The sequence below is a fragment of the Vidua chalybeata genome, chromosome 4, assembly GCF_026979565.1.
Source record: "Vidua chalybeata isolate OUT-0048 chromosome 4, bVidCha1 merged haplotype, whole genome shotgun sequence".
NCBI lineage: Eukaryota > Metazoa > Chordata > Aves > Passeriformes > Viduidae > Vidua > Vidua chalybeata.
In genome coordinates this window covers 55,324,904-55,341,102 of record NC_071533.1, presented here as the reverse complement: position 1 = coordinate 55,341,102, position 16,199 = coordinate 55,324,904, and the positions used below count along the sequence as shown (strand labels likewise).

The following is a 16,199-nucleotide window of genomic DNA, read 5'->3' as shown; positions in this document are numbered from 1 at the left end:
AGTCTGATTTCAGGCGCTCAGCTTGCAGTATTCACCATGGGGAAAAATGGTGACCCAGGATAACAGGCAATGGAAAGCCCTGATTTTATGCAATATACCTTAATAATGTAAAAAGAGGAGATGGGAGGCAATAGTTTCCTGGAAATCTAATATGGAGTGGTTTTTTTTGGCAAGCATCAAAAATGCTATGCAAAAATATGAAATGAATAAACAAATGAAATTAGAAAGCCTAGTAACTGGAGAAATATTGGGCTGAATTCATTCCTCGAGGAACAGAAGCAAGACTGATGAAATACATCAGGAACGATTTGGCCTACAATGTTTTGAGCATTAATTTGATCAGAGAGTCAACAACGCAAATCCCGCAGAGTGAGGAACTTCACTCTACCACCCTTGCGAGAGCCAAGCAGAACAGTTTGGATTAGTAAATGGTAAAAATGCAAAAGCTAGACATTTTTGCAAGTTACGGAGCATAAATTAAATTGCAATGTTAGGAAGAGAGATGAGGTGGAGGCTGGTTGTTTTGAGAAAAGCAATTTTTTCAAGTGAATTCAGTAGTCATTTCCTTAAAGAGCAAAGCCAGGCTGTCCAGCAGCTGCCCTGTGCTGCTCCTCACATCCCGGCTGGCTCCCTGCTGAGTCGACATCCAACGAGAAGACTCAGCCACCCCGTGCTGTGCTGTGAGCCCCAGAGAAGGCTGCCGTCACAGCAGAACAGGCCTGCAGCCGTAAAATGGCTACCTGTGAATGAACCCTGGGCAAACCAAACAAAAGCCATTCTTCCCCTATTTCTGTGCATGGAAAGGACAGGGGTGTGAATACTCTGCCATCCCCAGGCCTACCTGTTGCCTGCCCAGTGGCAATGCTGCTGTGGAAGCCCATATGCTGCACACTGTATCATCCCCAAAGGACTCGGGAAAGGCATACTTGTCCTGCCACCTACCTGTCTCCTGATCTGTCTGCTGAGACAGGAGCCGGTGAAGAACTCTCATGACAGTCTTACTCCCAGAGCAGCTGTTTATCATCTCAGGATGGAAGATGCCAACCATTTTGCACTTCTCAGTCCCTACCATCTGCACTGGGATCCAGTGTGGCCAGATAGAAAAGTCCTTACATTCCCCATCCACTTCTAACTCAAACCACAATTCTTAAACTCCACTGAGAATGTTTTGAAAGTTTTCTTACATGGTTTATAACATGGCTCTTCAATGGACTTGGGTACTCATGGTAGTAAAGTACCACTTTCTACCATTAAATATATCAAAACTGGTGATGCTGTGTGAAGTGCAGTAATGCAGGCATGCTCTGGCCAATAATGTGAAATAAATTACAACCACTAGAAAAAGTAACAGAAAACCCACTACACAACCAATTGTGGGGGGAAAAAACCTGTAATAAGAATGAGAAACAGAAATTGATTTGAAACATTCGTTTCCCTTTATTTTCTCAGTGAGGCTGATGTGTACTGCACATTAAAAAAAAGAAAAAAATCACAGGAATTTTCATACAATGAATTAAACCACAAAAGTACATGTAGAATCGGCAGGTGGAAAATAGCCCAGCTTGGGCTTAACTACTATCTCACTTCCCCTGTTCAGCATAGTCCAACCTACAACTTTACATGTTCACCTACTGTACAAATCTTACAGTAGCTCCATCAGGTCAGTGGTTCACATTATTGAAAATGTCTGTCACATAGGTACAAATTTAGAATCATCACATTATATTACATGGCTATTCTAGTTCATTTATAGATCAGATCTTACACTACACTGATTGAAGTTCTCATTACAGCCATTAAGAAGGACACAAATCATTACCTACTGTAGGCTTACATCTAAAGGGATGAGAAGGAGGTGTGGTTGTGTTTGTTGGTTATTGGTTTGTTTTTTTTTTTTTTTTTCAACTGACCCAAGTATTATTACCCCAGAGGCACAAACTTTCCTCTCAGTGCTGCTCTTGGTAATGCCAGCCCAACTGCTTTTCAGAGTAGTTTAGCACAGGTATTTTTCTTCATCTTTAGGCTCCCTCTGTTTGGATTAGTATTTAGATAATTTTTCGTTCTGTAGGAATTACTCAGTTACAGCTCTAGGAAAGACCACAGTTCCTAAGTACCAGTTTTGTTACCTGTATTGTGGATGTGGTACTTACCACAGCATGAAAGCAACAGCACAGGCTTCTTATAAAAGACACACAGAGCTATACTGCAATTTGCCTCTGGTGACAATGTGGTACATGTGCTAATTTGAAATTTTCTTGGGGAAGAAAAAAATAAAAGTAAACACTGAGTTTATATTTTGATGGATTTCCTACTACAGTGTCTATGAAAGATCCAAATAGCTCTATTCAGCAATCCTAGCTCTATTAATTTCATATGTAATTTGTAAATCCACAGAGGAAAGCCATCTTCAAGATGAAAATGCTTGCCAGGCCAGTGAAAAAAAAAAATTGACTCACGTCATTATGCCTGCTTGGTGAAAAATAAATAATGCCCCCACACAAGCCCCACACCAATTTCTTAATGTCAGCAATCTAGGGCAAAAGAGAACGTTTTAAAATTTAATCACAGAAATGTAAAGGCAAAATAGGTAATGTGTCTGGTCCTTGAACACATAATATGATATACTAAATATTGATTTCTTAAAAATAATTTATTGCTTTTAATATTTTTCTTTACAACAGAAGATACTCAAAATCCAGAAAGGAAAATTGTAAACTTTTAGTTTGGCATTCACACAAAGTTAAAATACCTGCATTTTTAACCTACAGAGCAACAACAAGAATTATGCAGAGTAAAGGATGTTACATTTGTAACACAGAACCTCCAGAAAAGTTATTTTCTTTTTTTTTTTTTGTTTTATTGCTATCTATCTACTGAGAAATAAGAAGCCAAAGAATCAAGCAAGCATCCGACAGGACAGACAGTGGAATCTCTCTGAACACAATATGCTGGTGATAAAATGAATGCAGCCATCAAAATCAACTGCACTGTCATGGGGGTAGAATCAGTTTTCTAAGATTTGGAGTGGGAAGGTAGATTAAATAGTTAGGTGTGCCATACCTTTAAGAGGAGTCATGAATGCCAAAGAGTAATAGAATAAGAAATCTATACATTCACAAGCAAATTTCAAACTTTGCTGATTCAGTAGAGACTCTGAGTTCAGATGAAATTCTGATGCTCAGAATAGCAGTAGTTTATACTCTTGTGGTTTTTTTTCTTTCCTGAAATTTGTATTTAATTTAACAGAAGCAATGTCATCAGCAACAATGTCATGGGCACATCTGAGGCCATGCTAGTACATAGTAAAAAAAAAGGAAAAAACCCAAAACCAACCCACTGCTTCTGCAAAAGCGGAATTTCCAAACAAAGCACTTGCTTACTCCCAACTGACAACCATCATGCATCCTAGGTATAAAATTTCCACTGGCCTTTTTATTCTTTTAGTCATCTCATAATTTATAATAAATAGGATAATTATAACTGATAAATATGTCTCTTTAGTAAACAAAGGAATGAAGGATTGGTATTTATACTGGATGTATAACTGTAAAAAATATAGATAAATACCATCATTAAACTCTGCCAATGTAAAGATTACTGGCTTCAAGAAGAGTGTTTAGACACAGAATTACTGTAAAAATCATACTGTACTTAGTATCTCAGCATATTTTTATCAAACTAAAATCACAAAAATTAAAACAAAATAGCATTTTAAAAAGATTTTTGACCTCTAGTTCCAAAACTACTGTTGATACATAAAATAAAAACATTTCTTAATGATTACCCATTTGAGAGACTTTACATAAAATTATGATATTTTCTAGAAAAATTTAGATGAGAAAATTTCATTCCCCTAACAAATTCAGTGTATAAAACTGCAAAAGAAAATCAAGCAATGAGAAAAATGTGGAAAAATACTGCAGAAGGTGGTTAATATCTTTTGGGCTAGGATAATTCTTGACAAAATTCTTATATAAGCTCACCAAAGAAGGGATGAATGTGAATAATGCATTTTTGCACTCAGACACACATGCACACATATGCACACTCACACCTTCATCCACACGCTTTTCTTTTTTTTTTACAATCAAATATATATAAGCATAAGTTCAGCTTTCTACATATGTTAGTGTACAATAATTGTTTCACCTCATATAATTACATTTGAGTATTCTTGATTAAGAAAAATTCAGCAGTTTTTGAAAAGAAGGCTGCATTTACAGTGCATAGCTGTAACAAAAAAGAACATCGTCATACTGTATGTACATAAATAAAAATACTCCATTTAACATTTGTAAATACTCAACTACTTTAGAGAATGTAGCAAATAAACTATCTGTGCACACACCCAGATAGTTATATCCAACTCTCATTAATAATGTAACACCACGTCCGCTCATTAGAATAAATCGCTGAACAAGCTGCACATTTGACCATTAACAAGGCTTTGAAAATTTTGCTGTGGAAGATCAATGTTGTAGACATTTACATGGGTGTCAGAATTAAAAGATGAAACTTCAAAATGTTAGGGAAGCTTGAGCCTTTTAATTTTCTTTTCTAAAAAAAAAAACCCCAAAAAAAAACCCAAAAAACCCCAAAAAAACCAAAACAAAAAAAAACCCAAAAAAAACCCACCAAAAAAAATCCAAAAAACAAACCAACCAAAAAAAGAACAATCTTAAAACAAAGCTAAGACAAATTGCAGGCTTCTGGGACCTGTGATTTCTTCTGGATTGTCATATTATCATCATATTGTGAGAAGAAGCTTCTTTACAAAAAAAAAAAATATGCAGTGTCTGATCCCCAGACATCAGCAGCCATAGTTCTCACACTGGGGTTTTTTTTCTGTTTGTTTTTGTTCTTTTTTTTTGTTAAAATGCAGTATGTACAGATTTTGCAGTTCATCGTTGTACGTGTATCTCTGTGGAACTGCTGCCATGTCTCGTGATTTGCATTGAACTCGCAAGGAACGCCCGGCTCCCCCGCCACCGCTCACCCGTGAAAGCGCAGCTGACACCCATGGACATGTGTGTGCTTACTGGACAGCATCCTGCCCCTCCACTCCTCGAGCAGCTGTGTTCATGTAAACCATGGTTTTGAACAGAGAGTGTAAAGTAGGAGAAATTCCTAAGTACGACTTTTTAGTTGTCCATTATTGAAGGACGTGATGTCCGTGAGGTATTTGCCATCCCTTTGTTTTCCTCGGATGACATGCTTGTTACCTACGCAGGCTCCGCTGTGCCTCTTTGAGTAAACTATCAAAATCCATGGAGTCATACTTGCTTTTAGTAGAAGCAGGATCAAAATCATCTGAGTTTGAATCTGAAACCCAAAGGATGCAAGTTTAAGTAAGAAGCAAGAACTACTTATTTTCTCTGTATATTGGTACAAACAAGACACTGAAGAAACAATCCACTTAAAGCCACAATTTTAAGGGATGATAAAAGCATAGAAATGACCATCACAGAAGCTTTAGGCATTCCTGGTAAGAAGCAGCACCTAACAAAAGTGGTACACATCATCAGCAGTATGATGCTGATTGCATATACATTTAGAGCAGGTTAACTCAAAACAGTTTCCTCAAAGACTTGAGCACCAAGACAGTCGTGTATAAGTCTCAAAGTAGTCCAGATAATCTTGACAGATGCCTTAACCAAAACTCCACCTTTCTCTTGCAACTGCTGTTTAGTAATATGTCCAAGACTTAATTTTCCTAAGAAAGGTTCTGAAGAAAGCGAGGGCAGTCTGTGAGCAGCACACAGACAACAGAGCCCACCTTGCCTTAAGGTCTTGTGGAAGTCTTTACACCTGAAAGAATCTCTGGTTTTGCTTCAATTTATCTTTTTGGGTTTGCTTGTTTAAGAGTGTGAGCAATTCTGGGCAGGGCCTCTGCATAGCTGCATGAGCAGTCTCAGGTGGGCTCCTCAGCTTTCTGCATCACATGTGATAAGCCACAGCAGCAACAACAGCCCAGCTCCTGCAGCCTGGGATACTTGTTCCAGCTTTGTCAGTTGCTCAGACACGGACGTTAGTCTGTTCCCAGCACAGAGGAAGGATTGTACATTTGTGGCCACACAACACCAGTATAATTATTGACATGGCTGCAAGCAATGAATTTCCTTTTGGAGTCAACCCTGCCTAACACTGACTCTCACCAGTTCCTGTGTCACAGCTCCTTTATGAGAGTGTCCTTTTCTTGCCATTTCTTATGTTGAATTAATCAGAACTCCCCATCTACCACTATAAGACACACTGCACATTAAATGTTCATTACAAGTTCTGTTAAGACAATATCTTCTCACAGAGGAGAGGTGTTAAACTTCTGACTACTATTTTCAAGTATTTTCTTTCTTCTGTACTCAACCCAAAGCTGATTAATTCTCTCTGTCCTGGTACCAGCTCATGAATTTTAAAGTTCATCCTGCCATTTCCTTATGCTTCTCTATCAGATACTCTGCAAAATACAGGGAATGCAGTCTGAATTACAGAAGCTCAAGCTGTCAGCAGGACAAAGTGAAAACAGTCTGCTCACAGATACTCTGGGAATCCCTCTCACAATGGAGAGAGTTGACAGGGAATACTCCCAGTGATGAATAATGTTCAAGAGGGTTCCCTTCAGACAACTTACTTTAAACCCCAGATTTTCTGAGATACAGAGATGACCTTGGCTTCCATTGCTGAAGACAAGTCAAATCAAGACTTTAATCTGGTTTTACTGTTTTTATCAGCCTACATTTCAACAAATGCCTTGCTAGCTTTTATATTTTCTACATCAACCCTGTATCTCTTCAGCAGTCAATTGCCTTTTCTTAGCTTTACATTATATGTTTAGCCACTGAAGTGAATTATAGCATATTCATTGTGAACAATGCATATAACCTTCATAATTTATTCTGAAAAGACATCAATTGGTTAGAAAAAATATATCTGTATTCACTTTCTGCATTGTATAAAGCCGGGGGCAGCACATACAAGATTTCATTAGCACTGTGTTACAGGGTTATGAGCGATTTTAATGACTGTGGTCATTTATTCATAAAAAAATCCACACTATCTGATTAATATAGATTCAACAGCAAAAATGTGCCTTGCTATGTTATTCAGAAAGGAGTATTTTCCGTGCCTCTAGTCTATTTATACAGGTATTAGGAAAGGTTTAACATTTAATGAATACCTTACATTTTAAAAGTTAATTAAATAAGAGGTGAGTTTATTGTATATTGTAATATTACAGAGGCTGTTTTGGTAGTCTGCATAGTCTCTTTACACATATACTTAACATCAGTATTCCTGCTGGAAGACTTTGAACATCTCCAAAAACCCTTGAAAGAGGAAGCACCACACCCTGACTTGGAGCATAGGACAGAACCATACATTTTTGTCCAGGCGAGACTCAGACCCAAGTGTGTTGTCACACCCAGCAGACACTCGGAACTGGAGTCATCACAGCATACTGGGGGCTGGAGACTGGTATGCATAAAGCCCACATCACTGTAACTGCAAACACCAAGAGAATTGCTAAGCTTTGCACAGGTTGGAGCCTCTCATATCATGACTGGAAGGCCTTGCAAGGAGACACCTTCATACACATAGATGCTTATGCACCATTTTAGAATCGCCAGTTGAGATCAGTGGCTTTTGCCACACTAAGAGTAAGATTTGGCCAGAAGATCTTCTAGCTTGAGCAGCTATGAATTGCGTTTAATGAGTGCCCCTGGCAAATTCTGCCCATCTACAACAGAATTCAGAGCAAAGTAAGAATCATAATGAAGTTTTCCTTTGAGGCATCTACTTTGTGCTCTGTTTACCTGCACATAAGTGAGGTACTGGAATCAAACAGTTACAGCAATAAATAGTAAAGCATGTGGGATGTTTTCTGCTATCTTTTCAACTTAGAAATGTATTATTGAATACTGGGCATTAATTTTTTTATAATGATGGAAATGGGCTTTAAAAGAATATTCACAGTTTGGAATATTTGAAAGAAGCCAGCTCAGATTAGTAGACTTTTAAACTTCTTACAGCAGGTGAAAACCACTTTCTTCAACACCTCTCCAATCATTTAAAGGGTATCAGCAGTAAACAAAACAGAAGCAAGCCCTAAATTCTCATGAGTTACAAGACTCCTGCTATGTACTTCACATAGACCAAATTACCTACCTAGGTCTGCATAGTTAGACTTGCAAAACTGCTTGCGTCCACAGAAGTACAGCTCAAAATCAGGTTCATTTGACCTGCGTAAAGTGTATCCATTTTCAAGAGCAGCGAAGGCGTCACAAGTATAGCGGTAGGTGATGAAACCATAGCTGTCTCTGCCATTGAAAAATACAGTTGTGAACAAAAGCTGAGAAGAGTTAACACACATTAGTGTAACCCCTTCCTGAAAGCAAGAACTTGCTGGAGACCCAGCAGTGGAAATGCCAGAAGTACTGCATCCATTTATCAGCATGATTGTCCTGTCATGCAGCTAAATACTTATTTCTGGGACAGGAAATTTCAACTAGCAAGATTAATAAATAAGGATGAAAGAAAATAAGTAAGGTTTTGAACTCAGCATGTCATCTGTCACAGGACTTCTACTGGTAACTCCCATACCAGTAATCTTACTGCCATAATTTTTTACATATGGCAGCTCTCAAACAAAAAGTAATCTCAAAAGTTCCTACCCATCATCCCGCAAATTTACTGTGCACTCCTCAATTTCACCAAAAACTTCAAACCGGTCCCTCAGTTCTGTTCGGGTTGTGTCAGGTCTGATTTTACCCAGATAAATCACACGACGTTCTTCCTGTTGATAAAGAGCAACCGGGAAGGGGTTCTTTTAACAAATGTGCAGTAGAGATGAACCTATACATACATGCAAGCAAATACACACACAAATGTGCAAAGGATGCATAATTACAGAAACACTCTTTTGTGGAAGACCTACTGCATCTTGCATGTACAAGAAATAGTTCTCTCTTGGAAAGCAAAGCATCTAAGGTATTTAAGTGACACAACATTTGTCAGGTGGTGTGCTCCTGGATGGGTTCGCCGATTGCTGTTATGTTCTGTACACTGACAAATGCTTCCCTTTGTATCCTACTGCACCTTCTTCCCTCTCACCCTTTCTACCACTTCCCCTCGAGAACTGCAAACTCTTCCAAACTAGGAGCTCCTTTTCTCTTGCCATGTATGCAATACCGAGCAAAGCTCATCTTAGTTGCAGAGTAGCATAAAGTAACAAAATAATTGCATAAGTGTACCACAGACATAACAAAATGTATTACAAGCAGAACATTATAAACTCATATGACTCAATAGCTGATTCATCTCACAATCATGTTCCACCATAATCCATACCTTTAAATAGAAAACTTTTTAAGATTGTCACCCCAGCCAAAAGCTAAGGACTATGCAGCCCCTAGCTCATTCCCTGCTTGTCAGTGGGATGGGGAGGAAAACCAGAAAAAGGAGAAACACCTGTATTAAGATCAGCTTAATAAAGGTAATAAAGAAAGATATAATAATAGTAATAATTATAATTACAGTAATTGTAATGAAAAGGGGAGAGAGAGGAATAAAACCCAAAAGAAACAAGTGCAGCACCTGCTGACCAACACCCAGCCCACCCACGAGCAGTGGTCTGCCTCTCCCAGCCAACTCCCTCTGGTTCATATACTGGGCATGATGTCATATGATATGGAATATCCTTTTGGCCACCTCAGGTCAGCTGTCCTGGCCATACTCCCTGCAAGCATCTTGTGCACCTGCTCCCTGGCAGAGCATGGGAAACTGGAAAGTCCTTAATTTAGAATAACACTACTTAACAACAATTAAAACATCAATGTCTTATCAACATTAATACTAAACCCAAAATACTGTCCTGTACCTACCAAAACCACTACGCTACTGTAGGTACTATGAATAAAATTAACTCTATGCCAGCAGAAACCAGGACTCAGTTCAAAATATGTCTTTTATTAAAATAAGTATTTTGGGGGGTAATGACAGGAAGTAAAAATATCCCACAGTCACCACTGCCTTTTGGTTTATTCAGAATAAAAACCACTTGACTGAAGACCCTAGGCTAGGGTCTCTTCTGCATGTTCTTTCAACATTTGGAACAAAGCATGAGATACTTTTATAACACACAAGTCATGGTCGTATCATTCCTTTCGCAAATGCTCAGTTGAATGAGGGAAGGACTAGAAAACCCTTTAAGAGTCACTTCATGAATTTTAGGATAAACACTTTTCTGAGGGCAGAGCCATTTAGTGAGCTGCGAGAAAAGAAAATGGGAAAAGGAGATCTTTAAAATACTGACATCAAGGTAACCAGGACAAAGAAGCACCAGCTATACATGGCTTGGGTGCTCAGCCTTCCTGTCTCAAATTGCCTCTGGCCTGGCACTACTGGCCCTACTGCTCATCCCTTACACACCCACACAGTAGTCCCATAAATCCGACCACCACCACATTCTCAGCTGGCGTAAATCTGTCAGTCAGTGGAGCAATGTCAGTTTAAACCATCAACTTTGGCACCTGAGACTTGTGCAGAATTTAGGTGCCAAATGCCGAAGGAGCTACACTGACTGCTGAGAATTCATGACTATCGTAACCTGGAGGTGCCTAAAGGCTAATGGCACCTCAACTGTGCAATGCAAAAGGCACTAGGGACCTAAATATAGACTTGCATTCCTGCTCAGAAACATTCTAGCCTGAAGAGACAGGTAGTTTATAGTGTTACAATTCAGATATAGCACGAGATGTATCTTTTCCATGAGTCCCTACAGAGGCATAAAGCACCAGCCATTCTCGGACCACGGACAATACAATTGAGATCAGACCAAAACACAGGTAAAACTAGAAATTATATTGATCTTGCCTCTTTACTTGTTTGAATATTCATTTGAGACAAAGAGACCATCAGAATTCTTAGTCAGGGGTGCTGGAAATCTTGTCTTCCTGTTCCCAGGAGAGCACTTTGCTCTCAGGAACTACTTAATGCAATATAAATAAACAATTGCTGCAGCAGGAAGTCAACACTAAAATATCTGTCTTCCAACAGAAACTCCTTCTTACTAGCACATTCAGTAAACTATTTTCACTGACTCTTTTTCTGGCCTCACAAATCTCAGGGGCTCAGATCCAGATAATCTAAGCTCCTGAGAAATTAAAGTTTAAAATTGCAGTCAAGAATCAAACATTCCTACCCAAAAGCCCGACCCACTAAGGAATGGCACAAGAATTACCTATGTCCTTTATAGGTCCCTGGTCAGCACAGTGGAGTCCTTGGTTGCTCTACTAAAGTATGTATCAGCTCTCCTTAATCAGGGGGATCTGGTAACGATCTCTTTTAGATACTTGAAATTACTGCCTCCTTTGATTATGTAAGGAACCAAGGTGAATGCCTTGATAGTCCTCTGTAACCATGCTGGAACAGACACCTCCACTTTTAAACGCTACACCTTCCAAAATGCAGGGTCCAAAAGCTGCCCTTGTTCTCTGCCATAGCAGTGCAGTTTTGAGAAACTAGCATGGCTCAAAGAAGCACTTGTGCTCATGGGTAGCCATACATTTAGGGCACAAGGGTACTTTCCAGACAGCTGCTGCTTTTTATCTGTCTCCACTGTGTCCCAATGCATAGCCCTGCTGACCTTCCTGACAGAGGAGTTTGGGTAGGGCTTCTGTGAACCAGGGACTGTAGAGTGCAAGCTACAGAAATCTGCATTTCTTCCTTTTCTCCATTCTAATTCTGCTTACTTTCACTATGGTTGGGTGCCATAAACTTCAAAAATAGGAAAATCTGCATATGCACAGTAATTACTTTTTCAGACTGTTTTACCAAATCAAGGATTTAACCGCACTGAAACACTTGATAAGAAACAATTCCATTGATACTTGCTATTGAACCTAAATGACTGACCAGATGGAGCAGAACATAACACAGCAGACTGCCTAATATACTTCAGCTGAGATAATACATCTCAACTGAAAAAAACATAATGTTTCACTCACTGACATGGAGATTGCTATATTACAGTGTGATGGAAATATCTATTGCACACTCTTCCACGGGTCTGTCTGCATGCCTGTGCAATTTTTCCTTCTTCTATCCCTCTAATAACCTTTATATCTCTAATACCCCTTTAAGACAACTGTAATAAACCAAAACTGAACAATTAAAAAAAAAGAAAAGCATGTTAAAGTACTGTTAAGGGAATAAGTTAAACCTGCAAAATTAAGGAAATTCAAATTTAAAGCTGAAATGCACCATATGTCCTCCAGTGTGAACATATGAGGAGATGGGTTCAAGTATTTTTTTAAGCAGAGTGCCATGATGGAATAAGATACCCAGGAACACAGGATTCACACAGCATTGTCTTTGCCTTGGTTAACTTTGGATTATTTAAAGCAACTATGAATATTAATATTCACAGAGATGCCTTCCTTTCATTCCCATTAATAATAACAGCTATAGAAGCCTAACAAGATTGCAACATACTTCTGAATGTTGATAATAAGTTACATGTGTAAGTCTATATGGGCATATTAAGTAAAATGTTTACTGCAGTCGTTAGAGGATATGACAGATGACTTGGAAACCTAGAGAAGGGCAGAGAAAAGCTTTTGTTTTCAATTTCATAGGGGCAGAGGGAACCTGCAGGAAACACCAGAAGCTATTTGTTCATATTTCCCTCCCAAAAGTGCACATGATTTATTTTGCATCATAAGCGTTTAGTGTGGCTCCTTGCTCTGCCAGGTTAAAAAAAAGAGAATAGTCCAGCCAATTCCCTCAGGCCGAACACGTCTGTCTTCTTTCATAATCTTGCTCGTTCTTCAACGCAGCAAAAACGTTTGAATAGGAAGATGTGGCAGAAAATCTTGGACTGACAAGCAGTATATTAAGTCTCAAATGAAAATCCTAAAGCATTAGAATAACAAAATATGAGAAAACAAGACTGTAAGACAACTTACACGTCTAAGGAATTACTCATCCTCTAAATATTGACTGATGCTAAGGATCTTTTTGTCTTGCAAAGGATTCCTCCAAAACTTTATTTTTCTTTGTGCTTCCTTATTCCTAAGTCTTTATTTCACAATTATTTCACTAAACACAGACCATTAGATGTATTCGTTTTCCCTTGGATATTTTGCTTCTTCCCCCAACAGTTGCTATCTTTGCCTGCCTGTGGTGCTGCTGTTCCCATTTTTCCTACCACTTCTGGCCTGTGTGTCTGTGGTGCATACCTAGTTCTCCAAGAGCCAGGTAATGCTTTATGTTAAGCTGAGAGAAGAAATCCAGGAGCATTTTAAAGCTGAGCTCTGTTATGGGCTTGTAAAGGCTCTGCTGCTCACTTCAGCACAGGTGTCTGGCTGGGTACACACTCCATGTCTGTGTTGCCTTCTATGCCAAATGACTTCTCTGCCAGTAGAGACTAAGCCATGAAGACTTTTACCCTTAGAGCTGAAGGCCAAATACCATTTTGAAAATGTAATGGGATTGGTTAGAAATGCTATGCGTGGAAATAAGCCATTAAAGCTTAAGCTTCTGATGTAATAAAAATGAGAAAAAATTCTTTAGATTAAGTAAAGAAAAATTAGTATGGCCTGTGAGTAAGTATGAATGGCAAAAATAAAAATCACAAATACTGAGGGAAAAAAAAAACCAAACAAGATTATTATCTTGTTCAGAACAGTTCAGGTACACTCCATGGTGACTGCTTGAAAAATAATAATGGACCAGTAGGTAGAAACATATACAGTAAAATTAGAATATCTGGGATCTAGGCCATCAAGATGAGCAACAACAAAAAATGCAAACTAAATATACAACATACATTGAATCCTTCATAAGTGGAAATGCATTCTATTATAGGCTAACTCTGGTTTTAGACTTTCGAGAAGGCAGGCACTCATTTAAGAAACCACCTTTGTCCTGCCTTCCTGTTTTAGAGCAATTTATTTTCTTTGAAACCATGTGTTTCTTTCCAATACAGTGGCCTCACAGCACATTTATCTTTTTATGTCTGTAAGCTCTCTGGGACTGGGACTCTCGATACTTGTCTTATAAAGGCTTCCAGCATTTAGGAATGAAAAGTAGTAATGTTAATTGTAATTTTCTACTTGAGTATAACCTGATTTTGTTATATCTCTTGGCAGTAGCCACTGCACACAGTAAATGAGCTGCGTGAAGGATGTGACTGTAAGTCAGTATCATGGTCAGAGTGGCAGAGTAGCAGAGAGCCACAACACCAAGCTGCTCATCAGACAGCTTAACCTCCAGCTCTGGTGCACAGTATCAATGAGGAATCACCAACTAGTGACTCCAGAACAGGAATGTGCTAGCTATTTCTGGTGCCATGCTTTGAAAAGTATTTGCCACATGGTCTAATGAACTGCTGGAGTAAAACACAATTCAGAAATTTCCTGGAGTGTATCAAAAGAAAAAAAGAGGTCCTCAGGCCTCTTAGCAAATCACTGTGGTCTGCCTTGGCTGGGGGTTGGATCCCAGTTTCTACAAAGCACTAAGTAGACTCTGCTGTCCTGCAGTGCTCCTCAAGTCATAGTCCATGTCTCCACTATGCTCTGGCTTACATGGCTAAGCAAGTCTTAGTGGCAGAACATTCCTATGTTCAGTGAGGATCCATTAAAAAAAAAAAAAAAAACTGTGACCCAGTGAAATAAAACAAGATCAAACTAAACTATGCTAACATTTGGTCAGCTAGGAAAGAAATCACAATTAAAAGTATAAATCAGTGAATGAATGACCGACAAATTTTTTTTTAACTCTCTAAGTACCTTGTAGACTCAGCCTGTATTTTTCAGGCATGCCTGCTCAAAATTAAGACCTCAATCCACAAAAAAAAGGCACTGAATCTCCAGTAACTGGAGAGGGGGAAAGAAGAAAAAGAAGACGAGAAGAATATCACAGTACCTTCTGAAGTCAAACCACCTGTATACAGTTCTAAGTCTAGACAGGAATTCAGGAATCTATACAGGAAAATACTGTCCCAGGCTTCTAGCTCTGAATATTCTGCGGTGAAGGTGGTGTGTGTGAGACTGAAGGGGCAAAGTTCAAACATGCTTGTGCCACACAGCATGAGCACAGGCTTCTAAAATAAGCCTCCTCAGTATTCTGTCAATATGTCTTCACATCTGCCAAAATACAAGCTGCCTGCACAATCAGAAGGCATTGCTTCACATATAGTTTTGACAGATTAAAAGATGTTAAAATGTTTTTTTTTCTCATTTCTTTTTCCGAGGTTTCCCATGCCTGTTGTCCCACAGAGAGTAATTCTAGATACTGCTTCTACAATACCTAACGACTTTTGGCTCTGTCACAACTTCTGCTCCTTTTTTACTGTGCATCCTTTCTACAACTAACTCTTGAGATCTCAGTGCAGTGCTTCTCATGAAAAAAGTCAGCTGCCCTGTGTAATAACTGAGGCATTAGTACTGCCCAATCTTTGGGCCACTCTTCTAACACTATCTGCAAGTATGTGGCCATAAATCAGACCTGGCATCACGAGAATGGGCTAGAAAGAAAATAAAAAAATTCCCCAATACAAAGAGCAAAGAAATCTAAATTTATGGGACTGTAGAAAGAGCTCAAGGAAAGAAAGAGAGGACATTCTTGTGGCTGAACAATAAATGAGTTGAGTCCCTCAAGATTGAAAAGAGTAACACAAAAGAAACTCATAAACCAAAAGGCATAAGAAAAAGCAAGAGAATGCTAGAAATTATACAAATTTTGTCACTGAATTAATGAGATCGGAGATCCCCTTTCTCTGCTATTTCTTAATCCTTACCTGTTTTCAGAGGGTATAAAATAGCACAATTCAATACAGACTTTTAAAGTAAAAGTGCTGGTAGACTTTGGATAAAGTAGTTAATAGGACTTAATCTACATTTCCTGCAGAACTCACACAGATGACTGGGTTTTAGATTTTTGCCATGTTCTCTTTATTGATATTTATTTTTAGTTTTGATTTATTTCTGTCTATTAATAAATAATTCCATTAATTAAGTTAATTATAATCAAAATGATCACTTTAGAAAGAAAATAAATTCAACCTTGGTTTTGAATTGTCTAGAATTTTTAATGCAGTATGATGCAGCATATCTGGAGCTTTTAAAGTTTCTTTTCTTTCCTTTTTCCTTTTCTCTTGATTAGCTACTTGCCAAATATTTGTTTGTTTTAAACTAAATCAAATT

At 38.5% G+C, this 16,199-nt stretch overlaps 1 protein-coding gene across 1 annotated transcript in view; it reads right to left on the bottom strand.

Annotated features, from left to right (window-relative positions):
- Positions 1–1,413: 1,413 nt before the first annotated feature.
- Positions 1,414–16,199, bottom strand: part of PPARGC1A (PPARG coactivator 1 alpha) — a 67,990-nt gene continuing 53,204 nt past the window's right edge. Inside the window, exons 11-13 of the mRNA XM_053941486.1 lie at positions 8,667–8,788; positions 8,161–8,312; positions 1,414–5,322 (exon numbers count right to left, since the gene is read on the bottom strand). Of these exons, the coding sequence (XP_053797461.1) occupies positions 5,219–5,322; positions 8,161–8,312; positions 8,667–8,788 (378 nt within the window). The 3' untranslated portion in view covers positions 1,414–5,218. The remainder of the gene's footprint in view (positions 5,323–8,160; positions 8,313–8,666; positions 8,789–16,199) is intronic.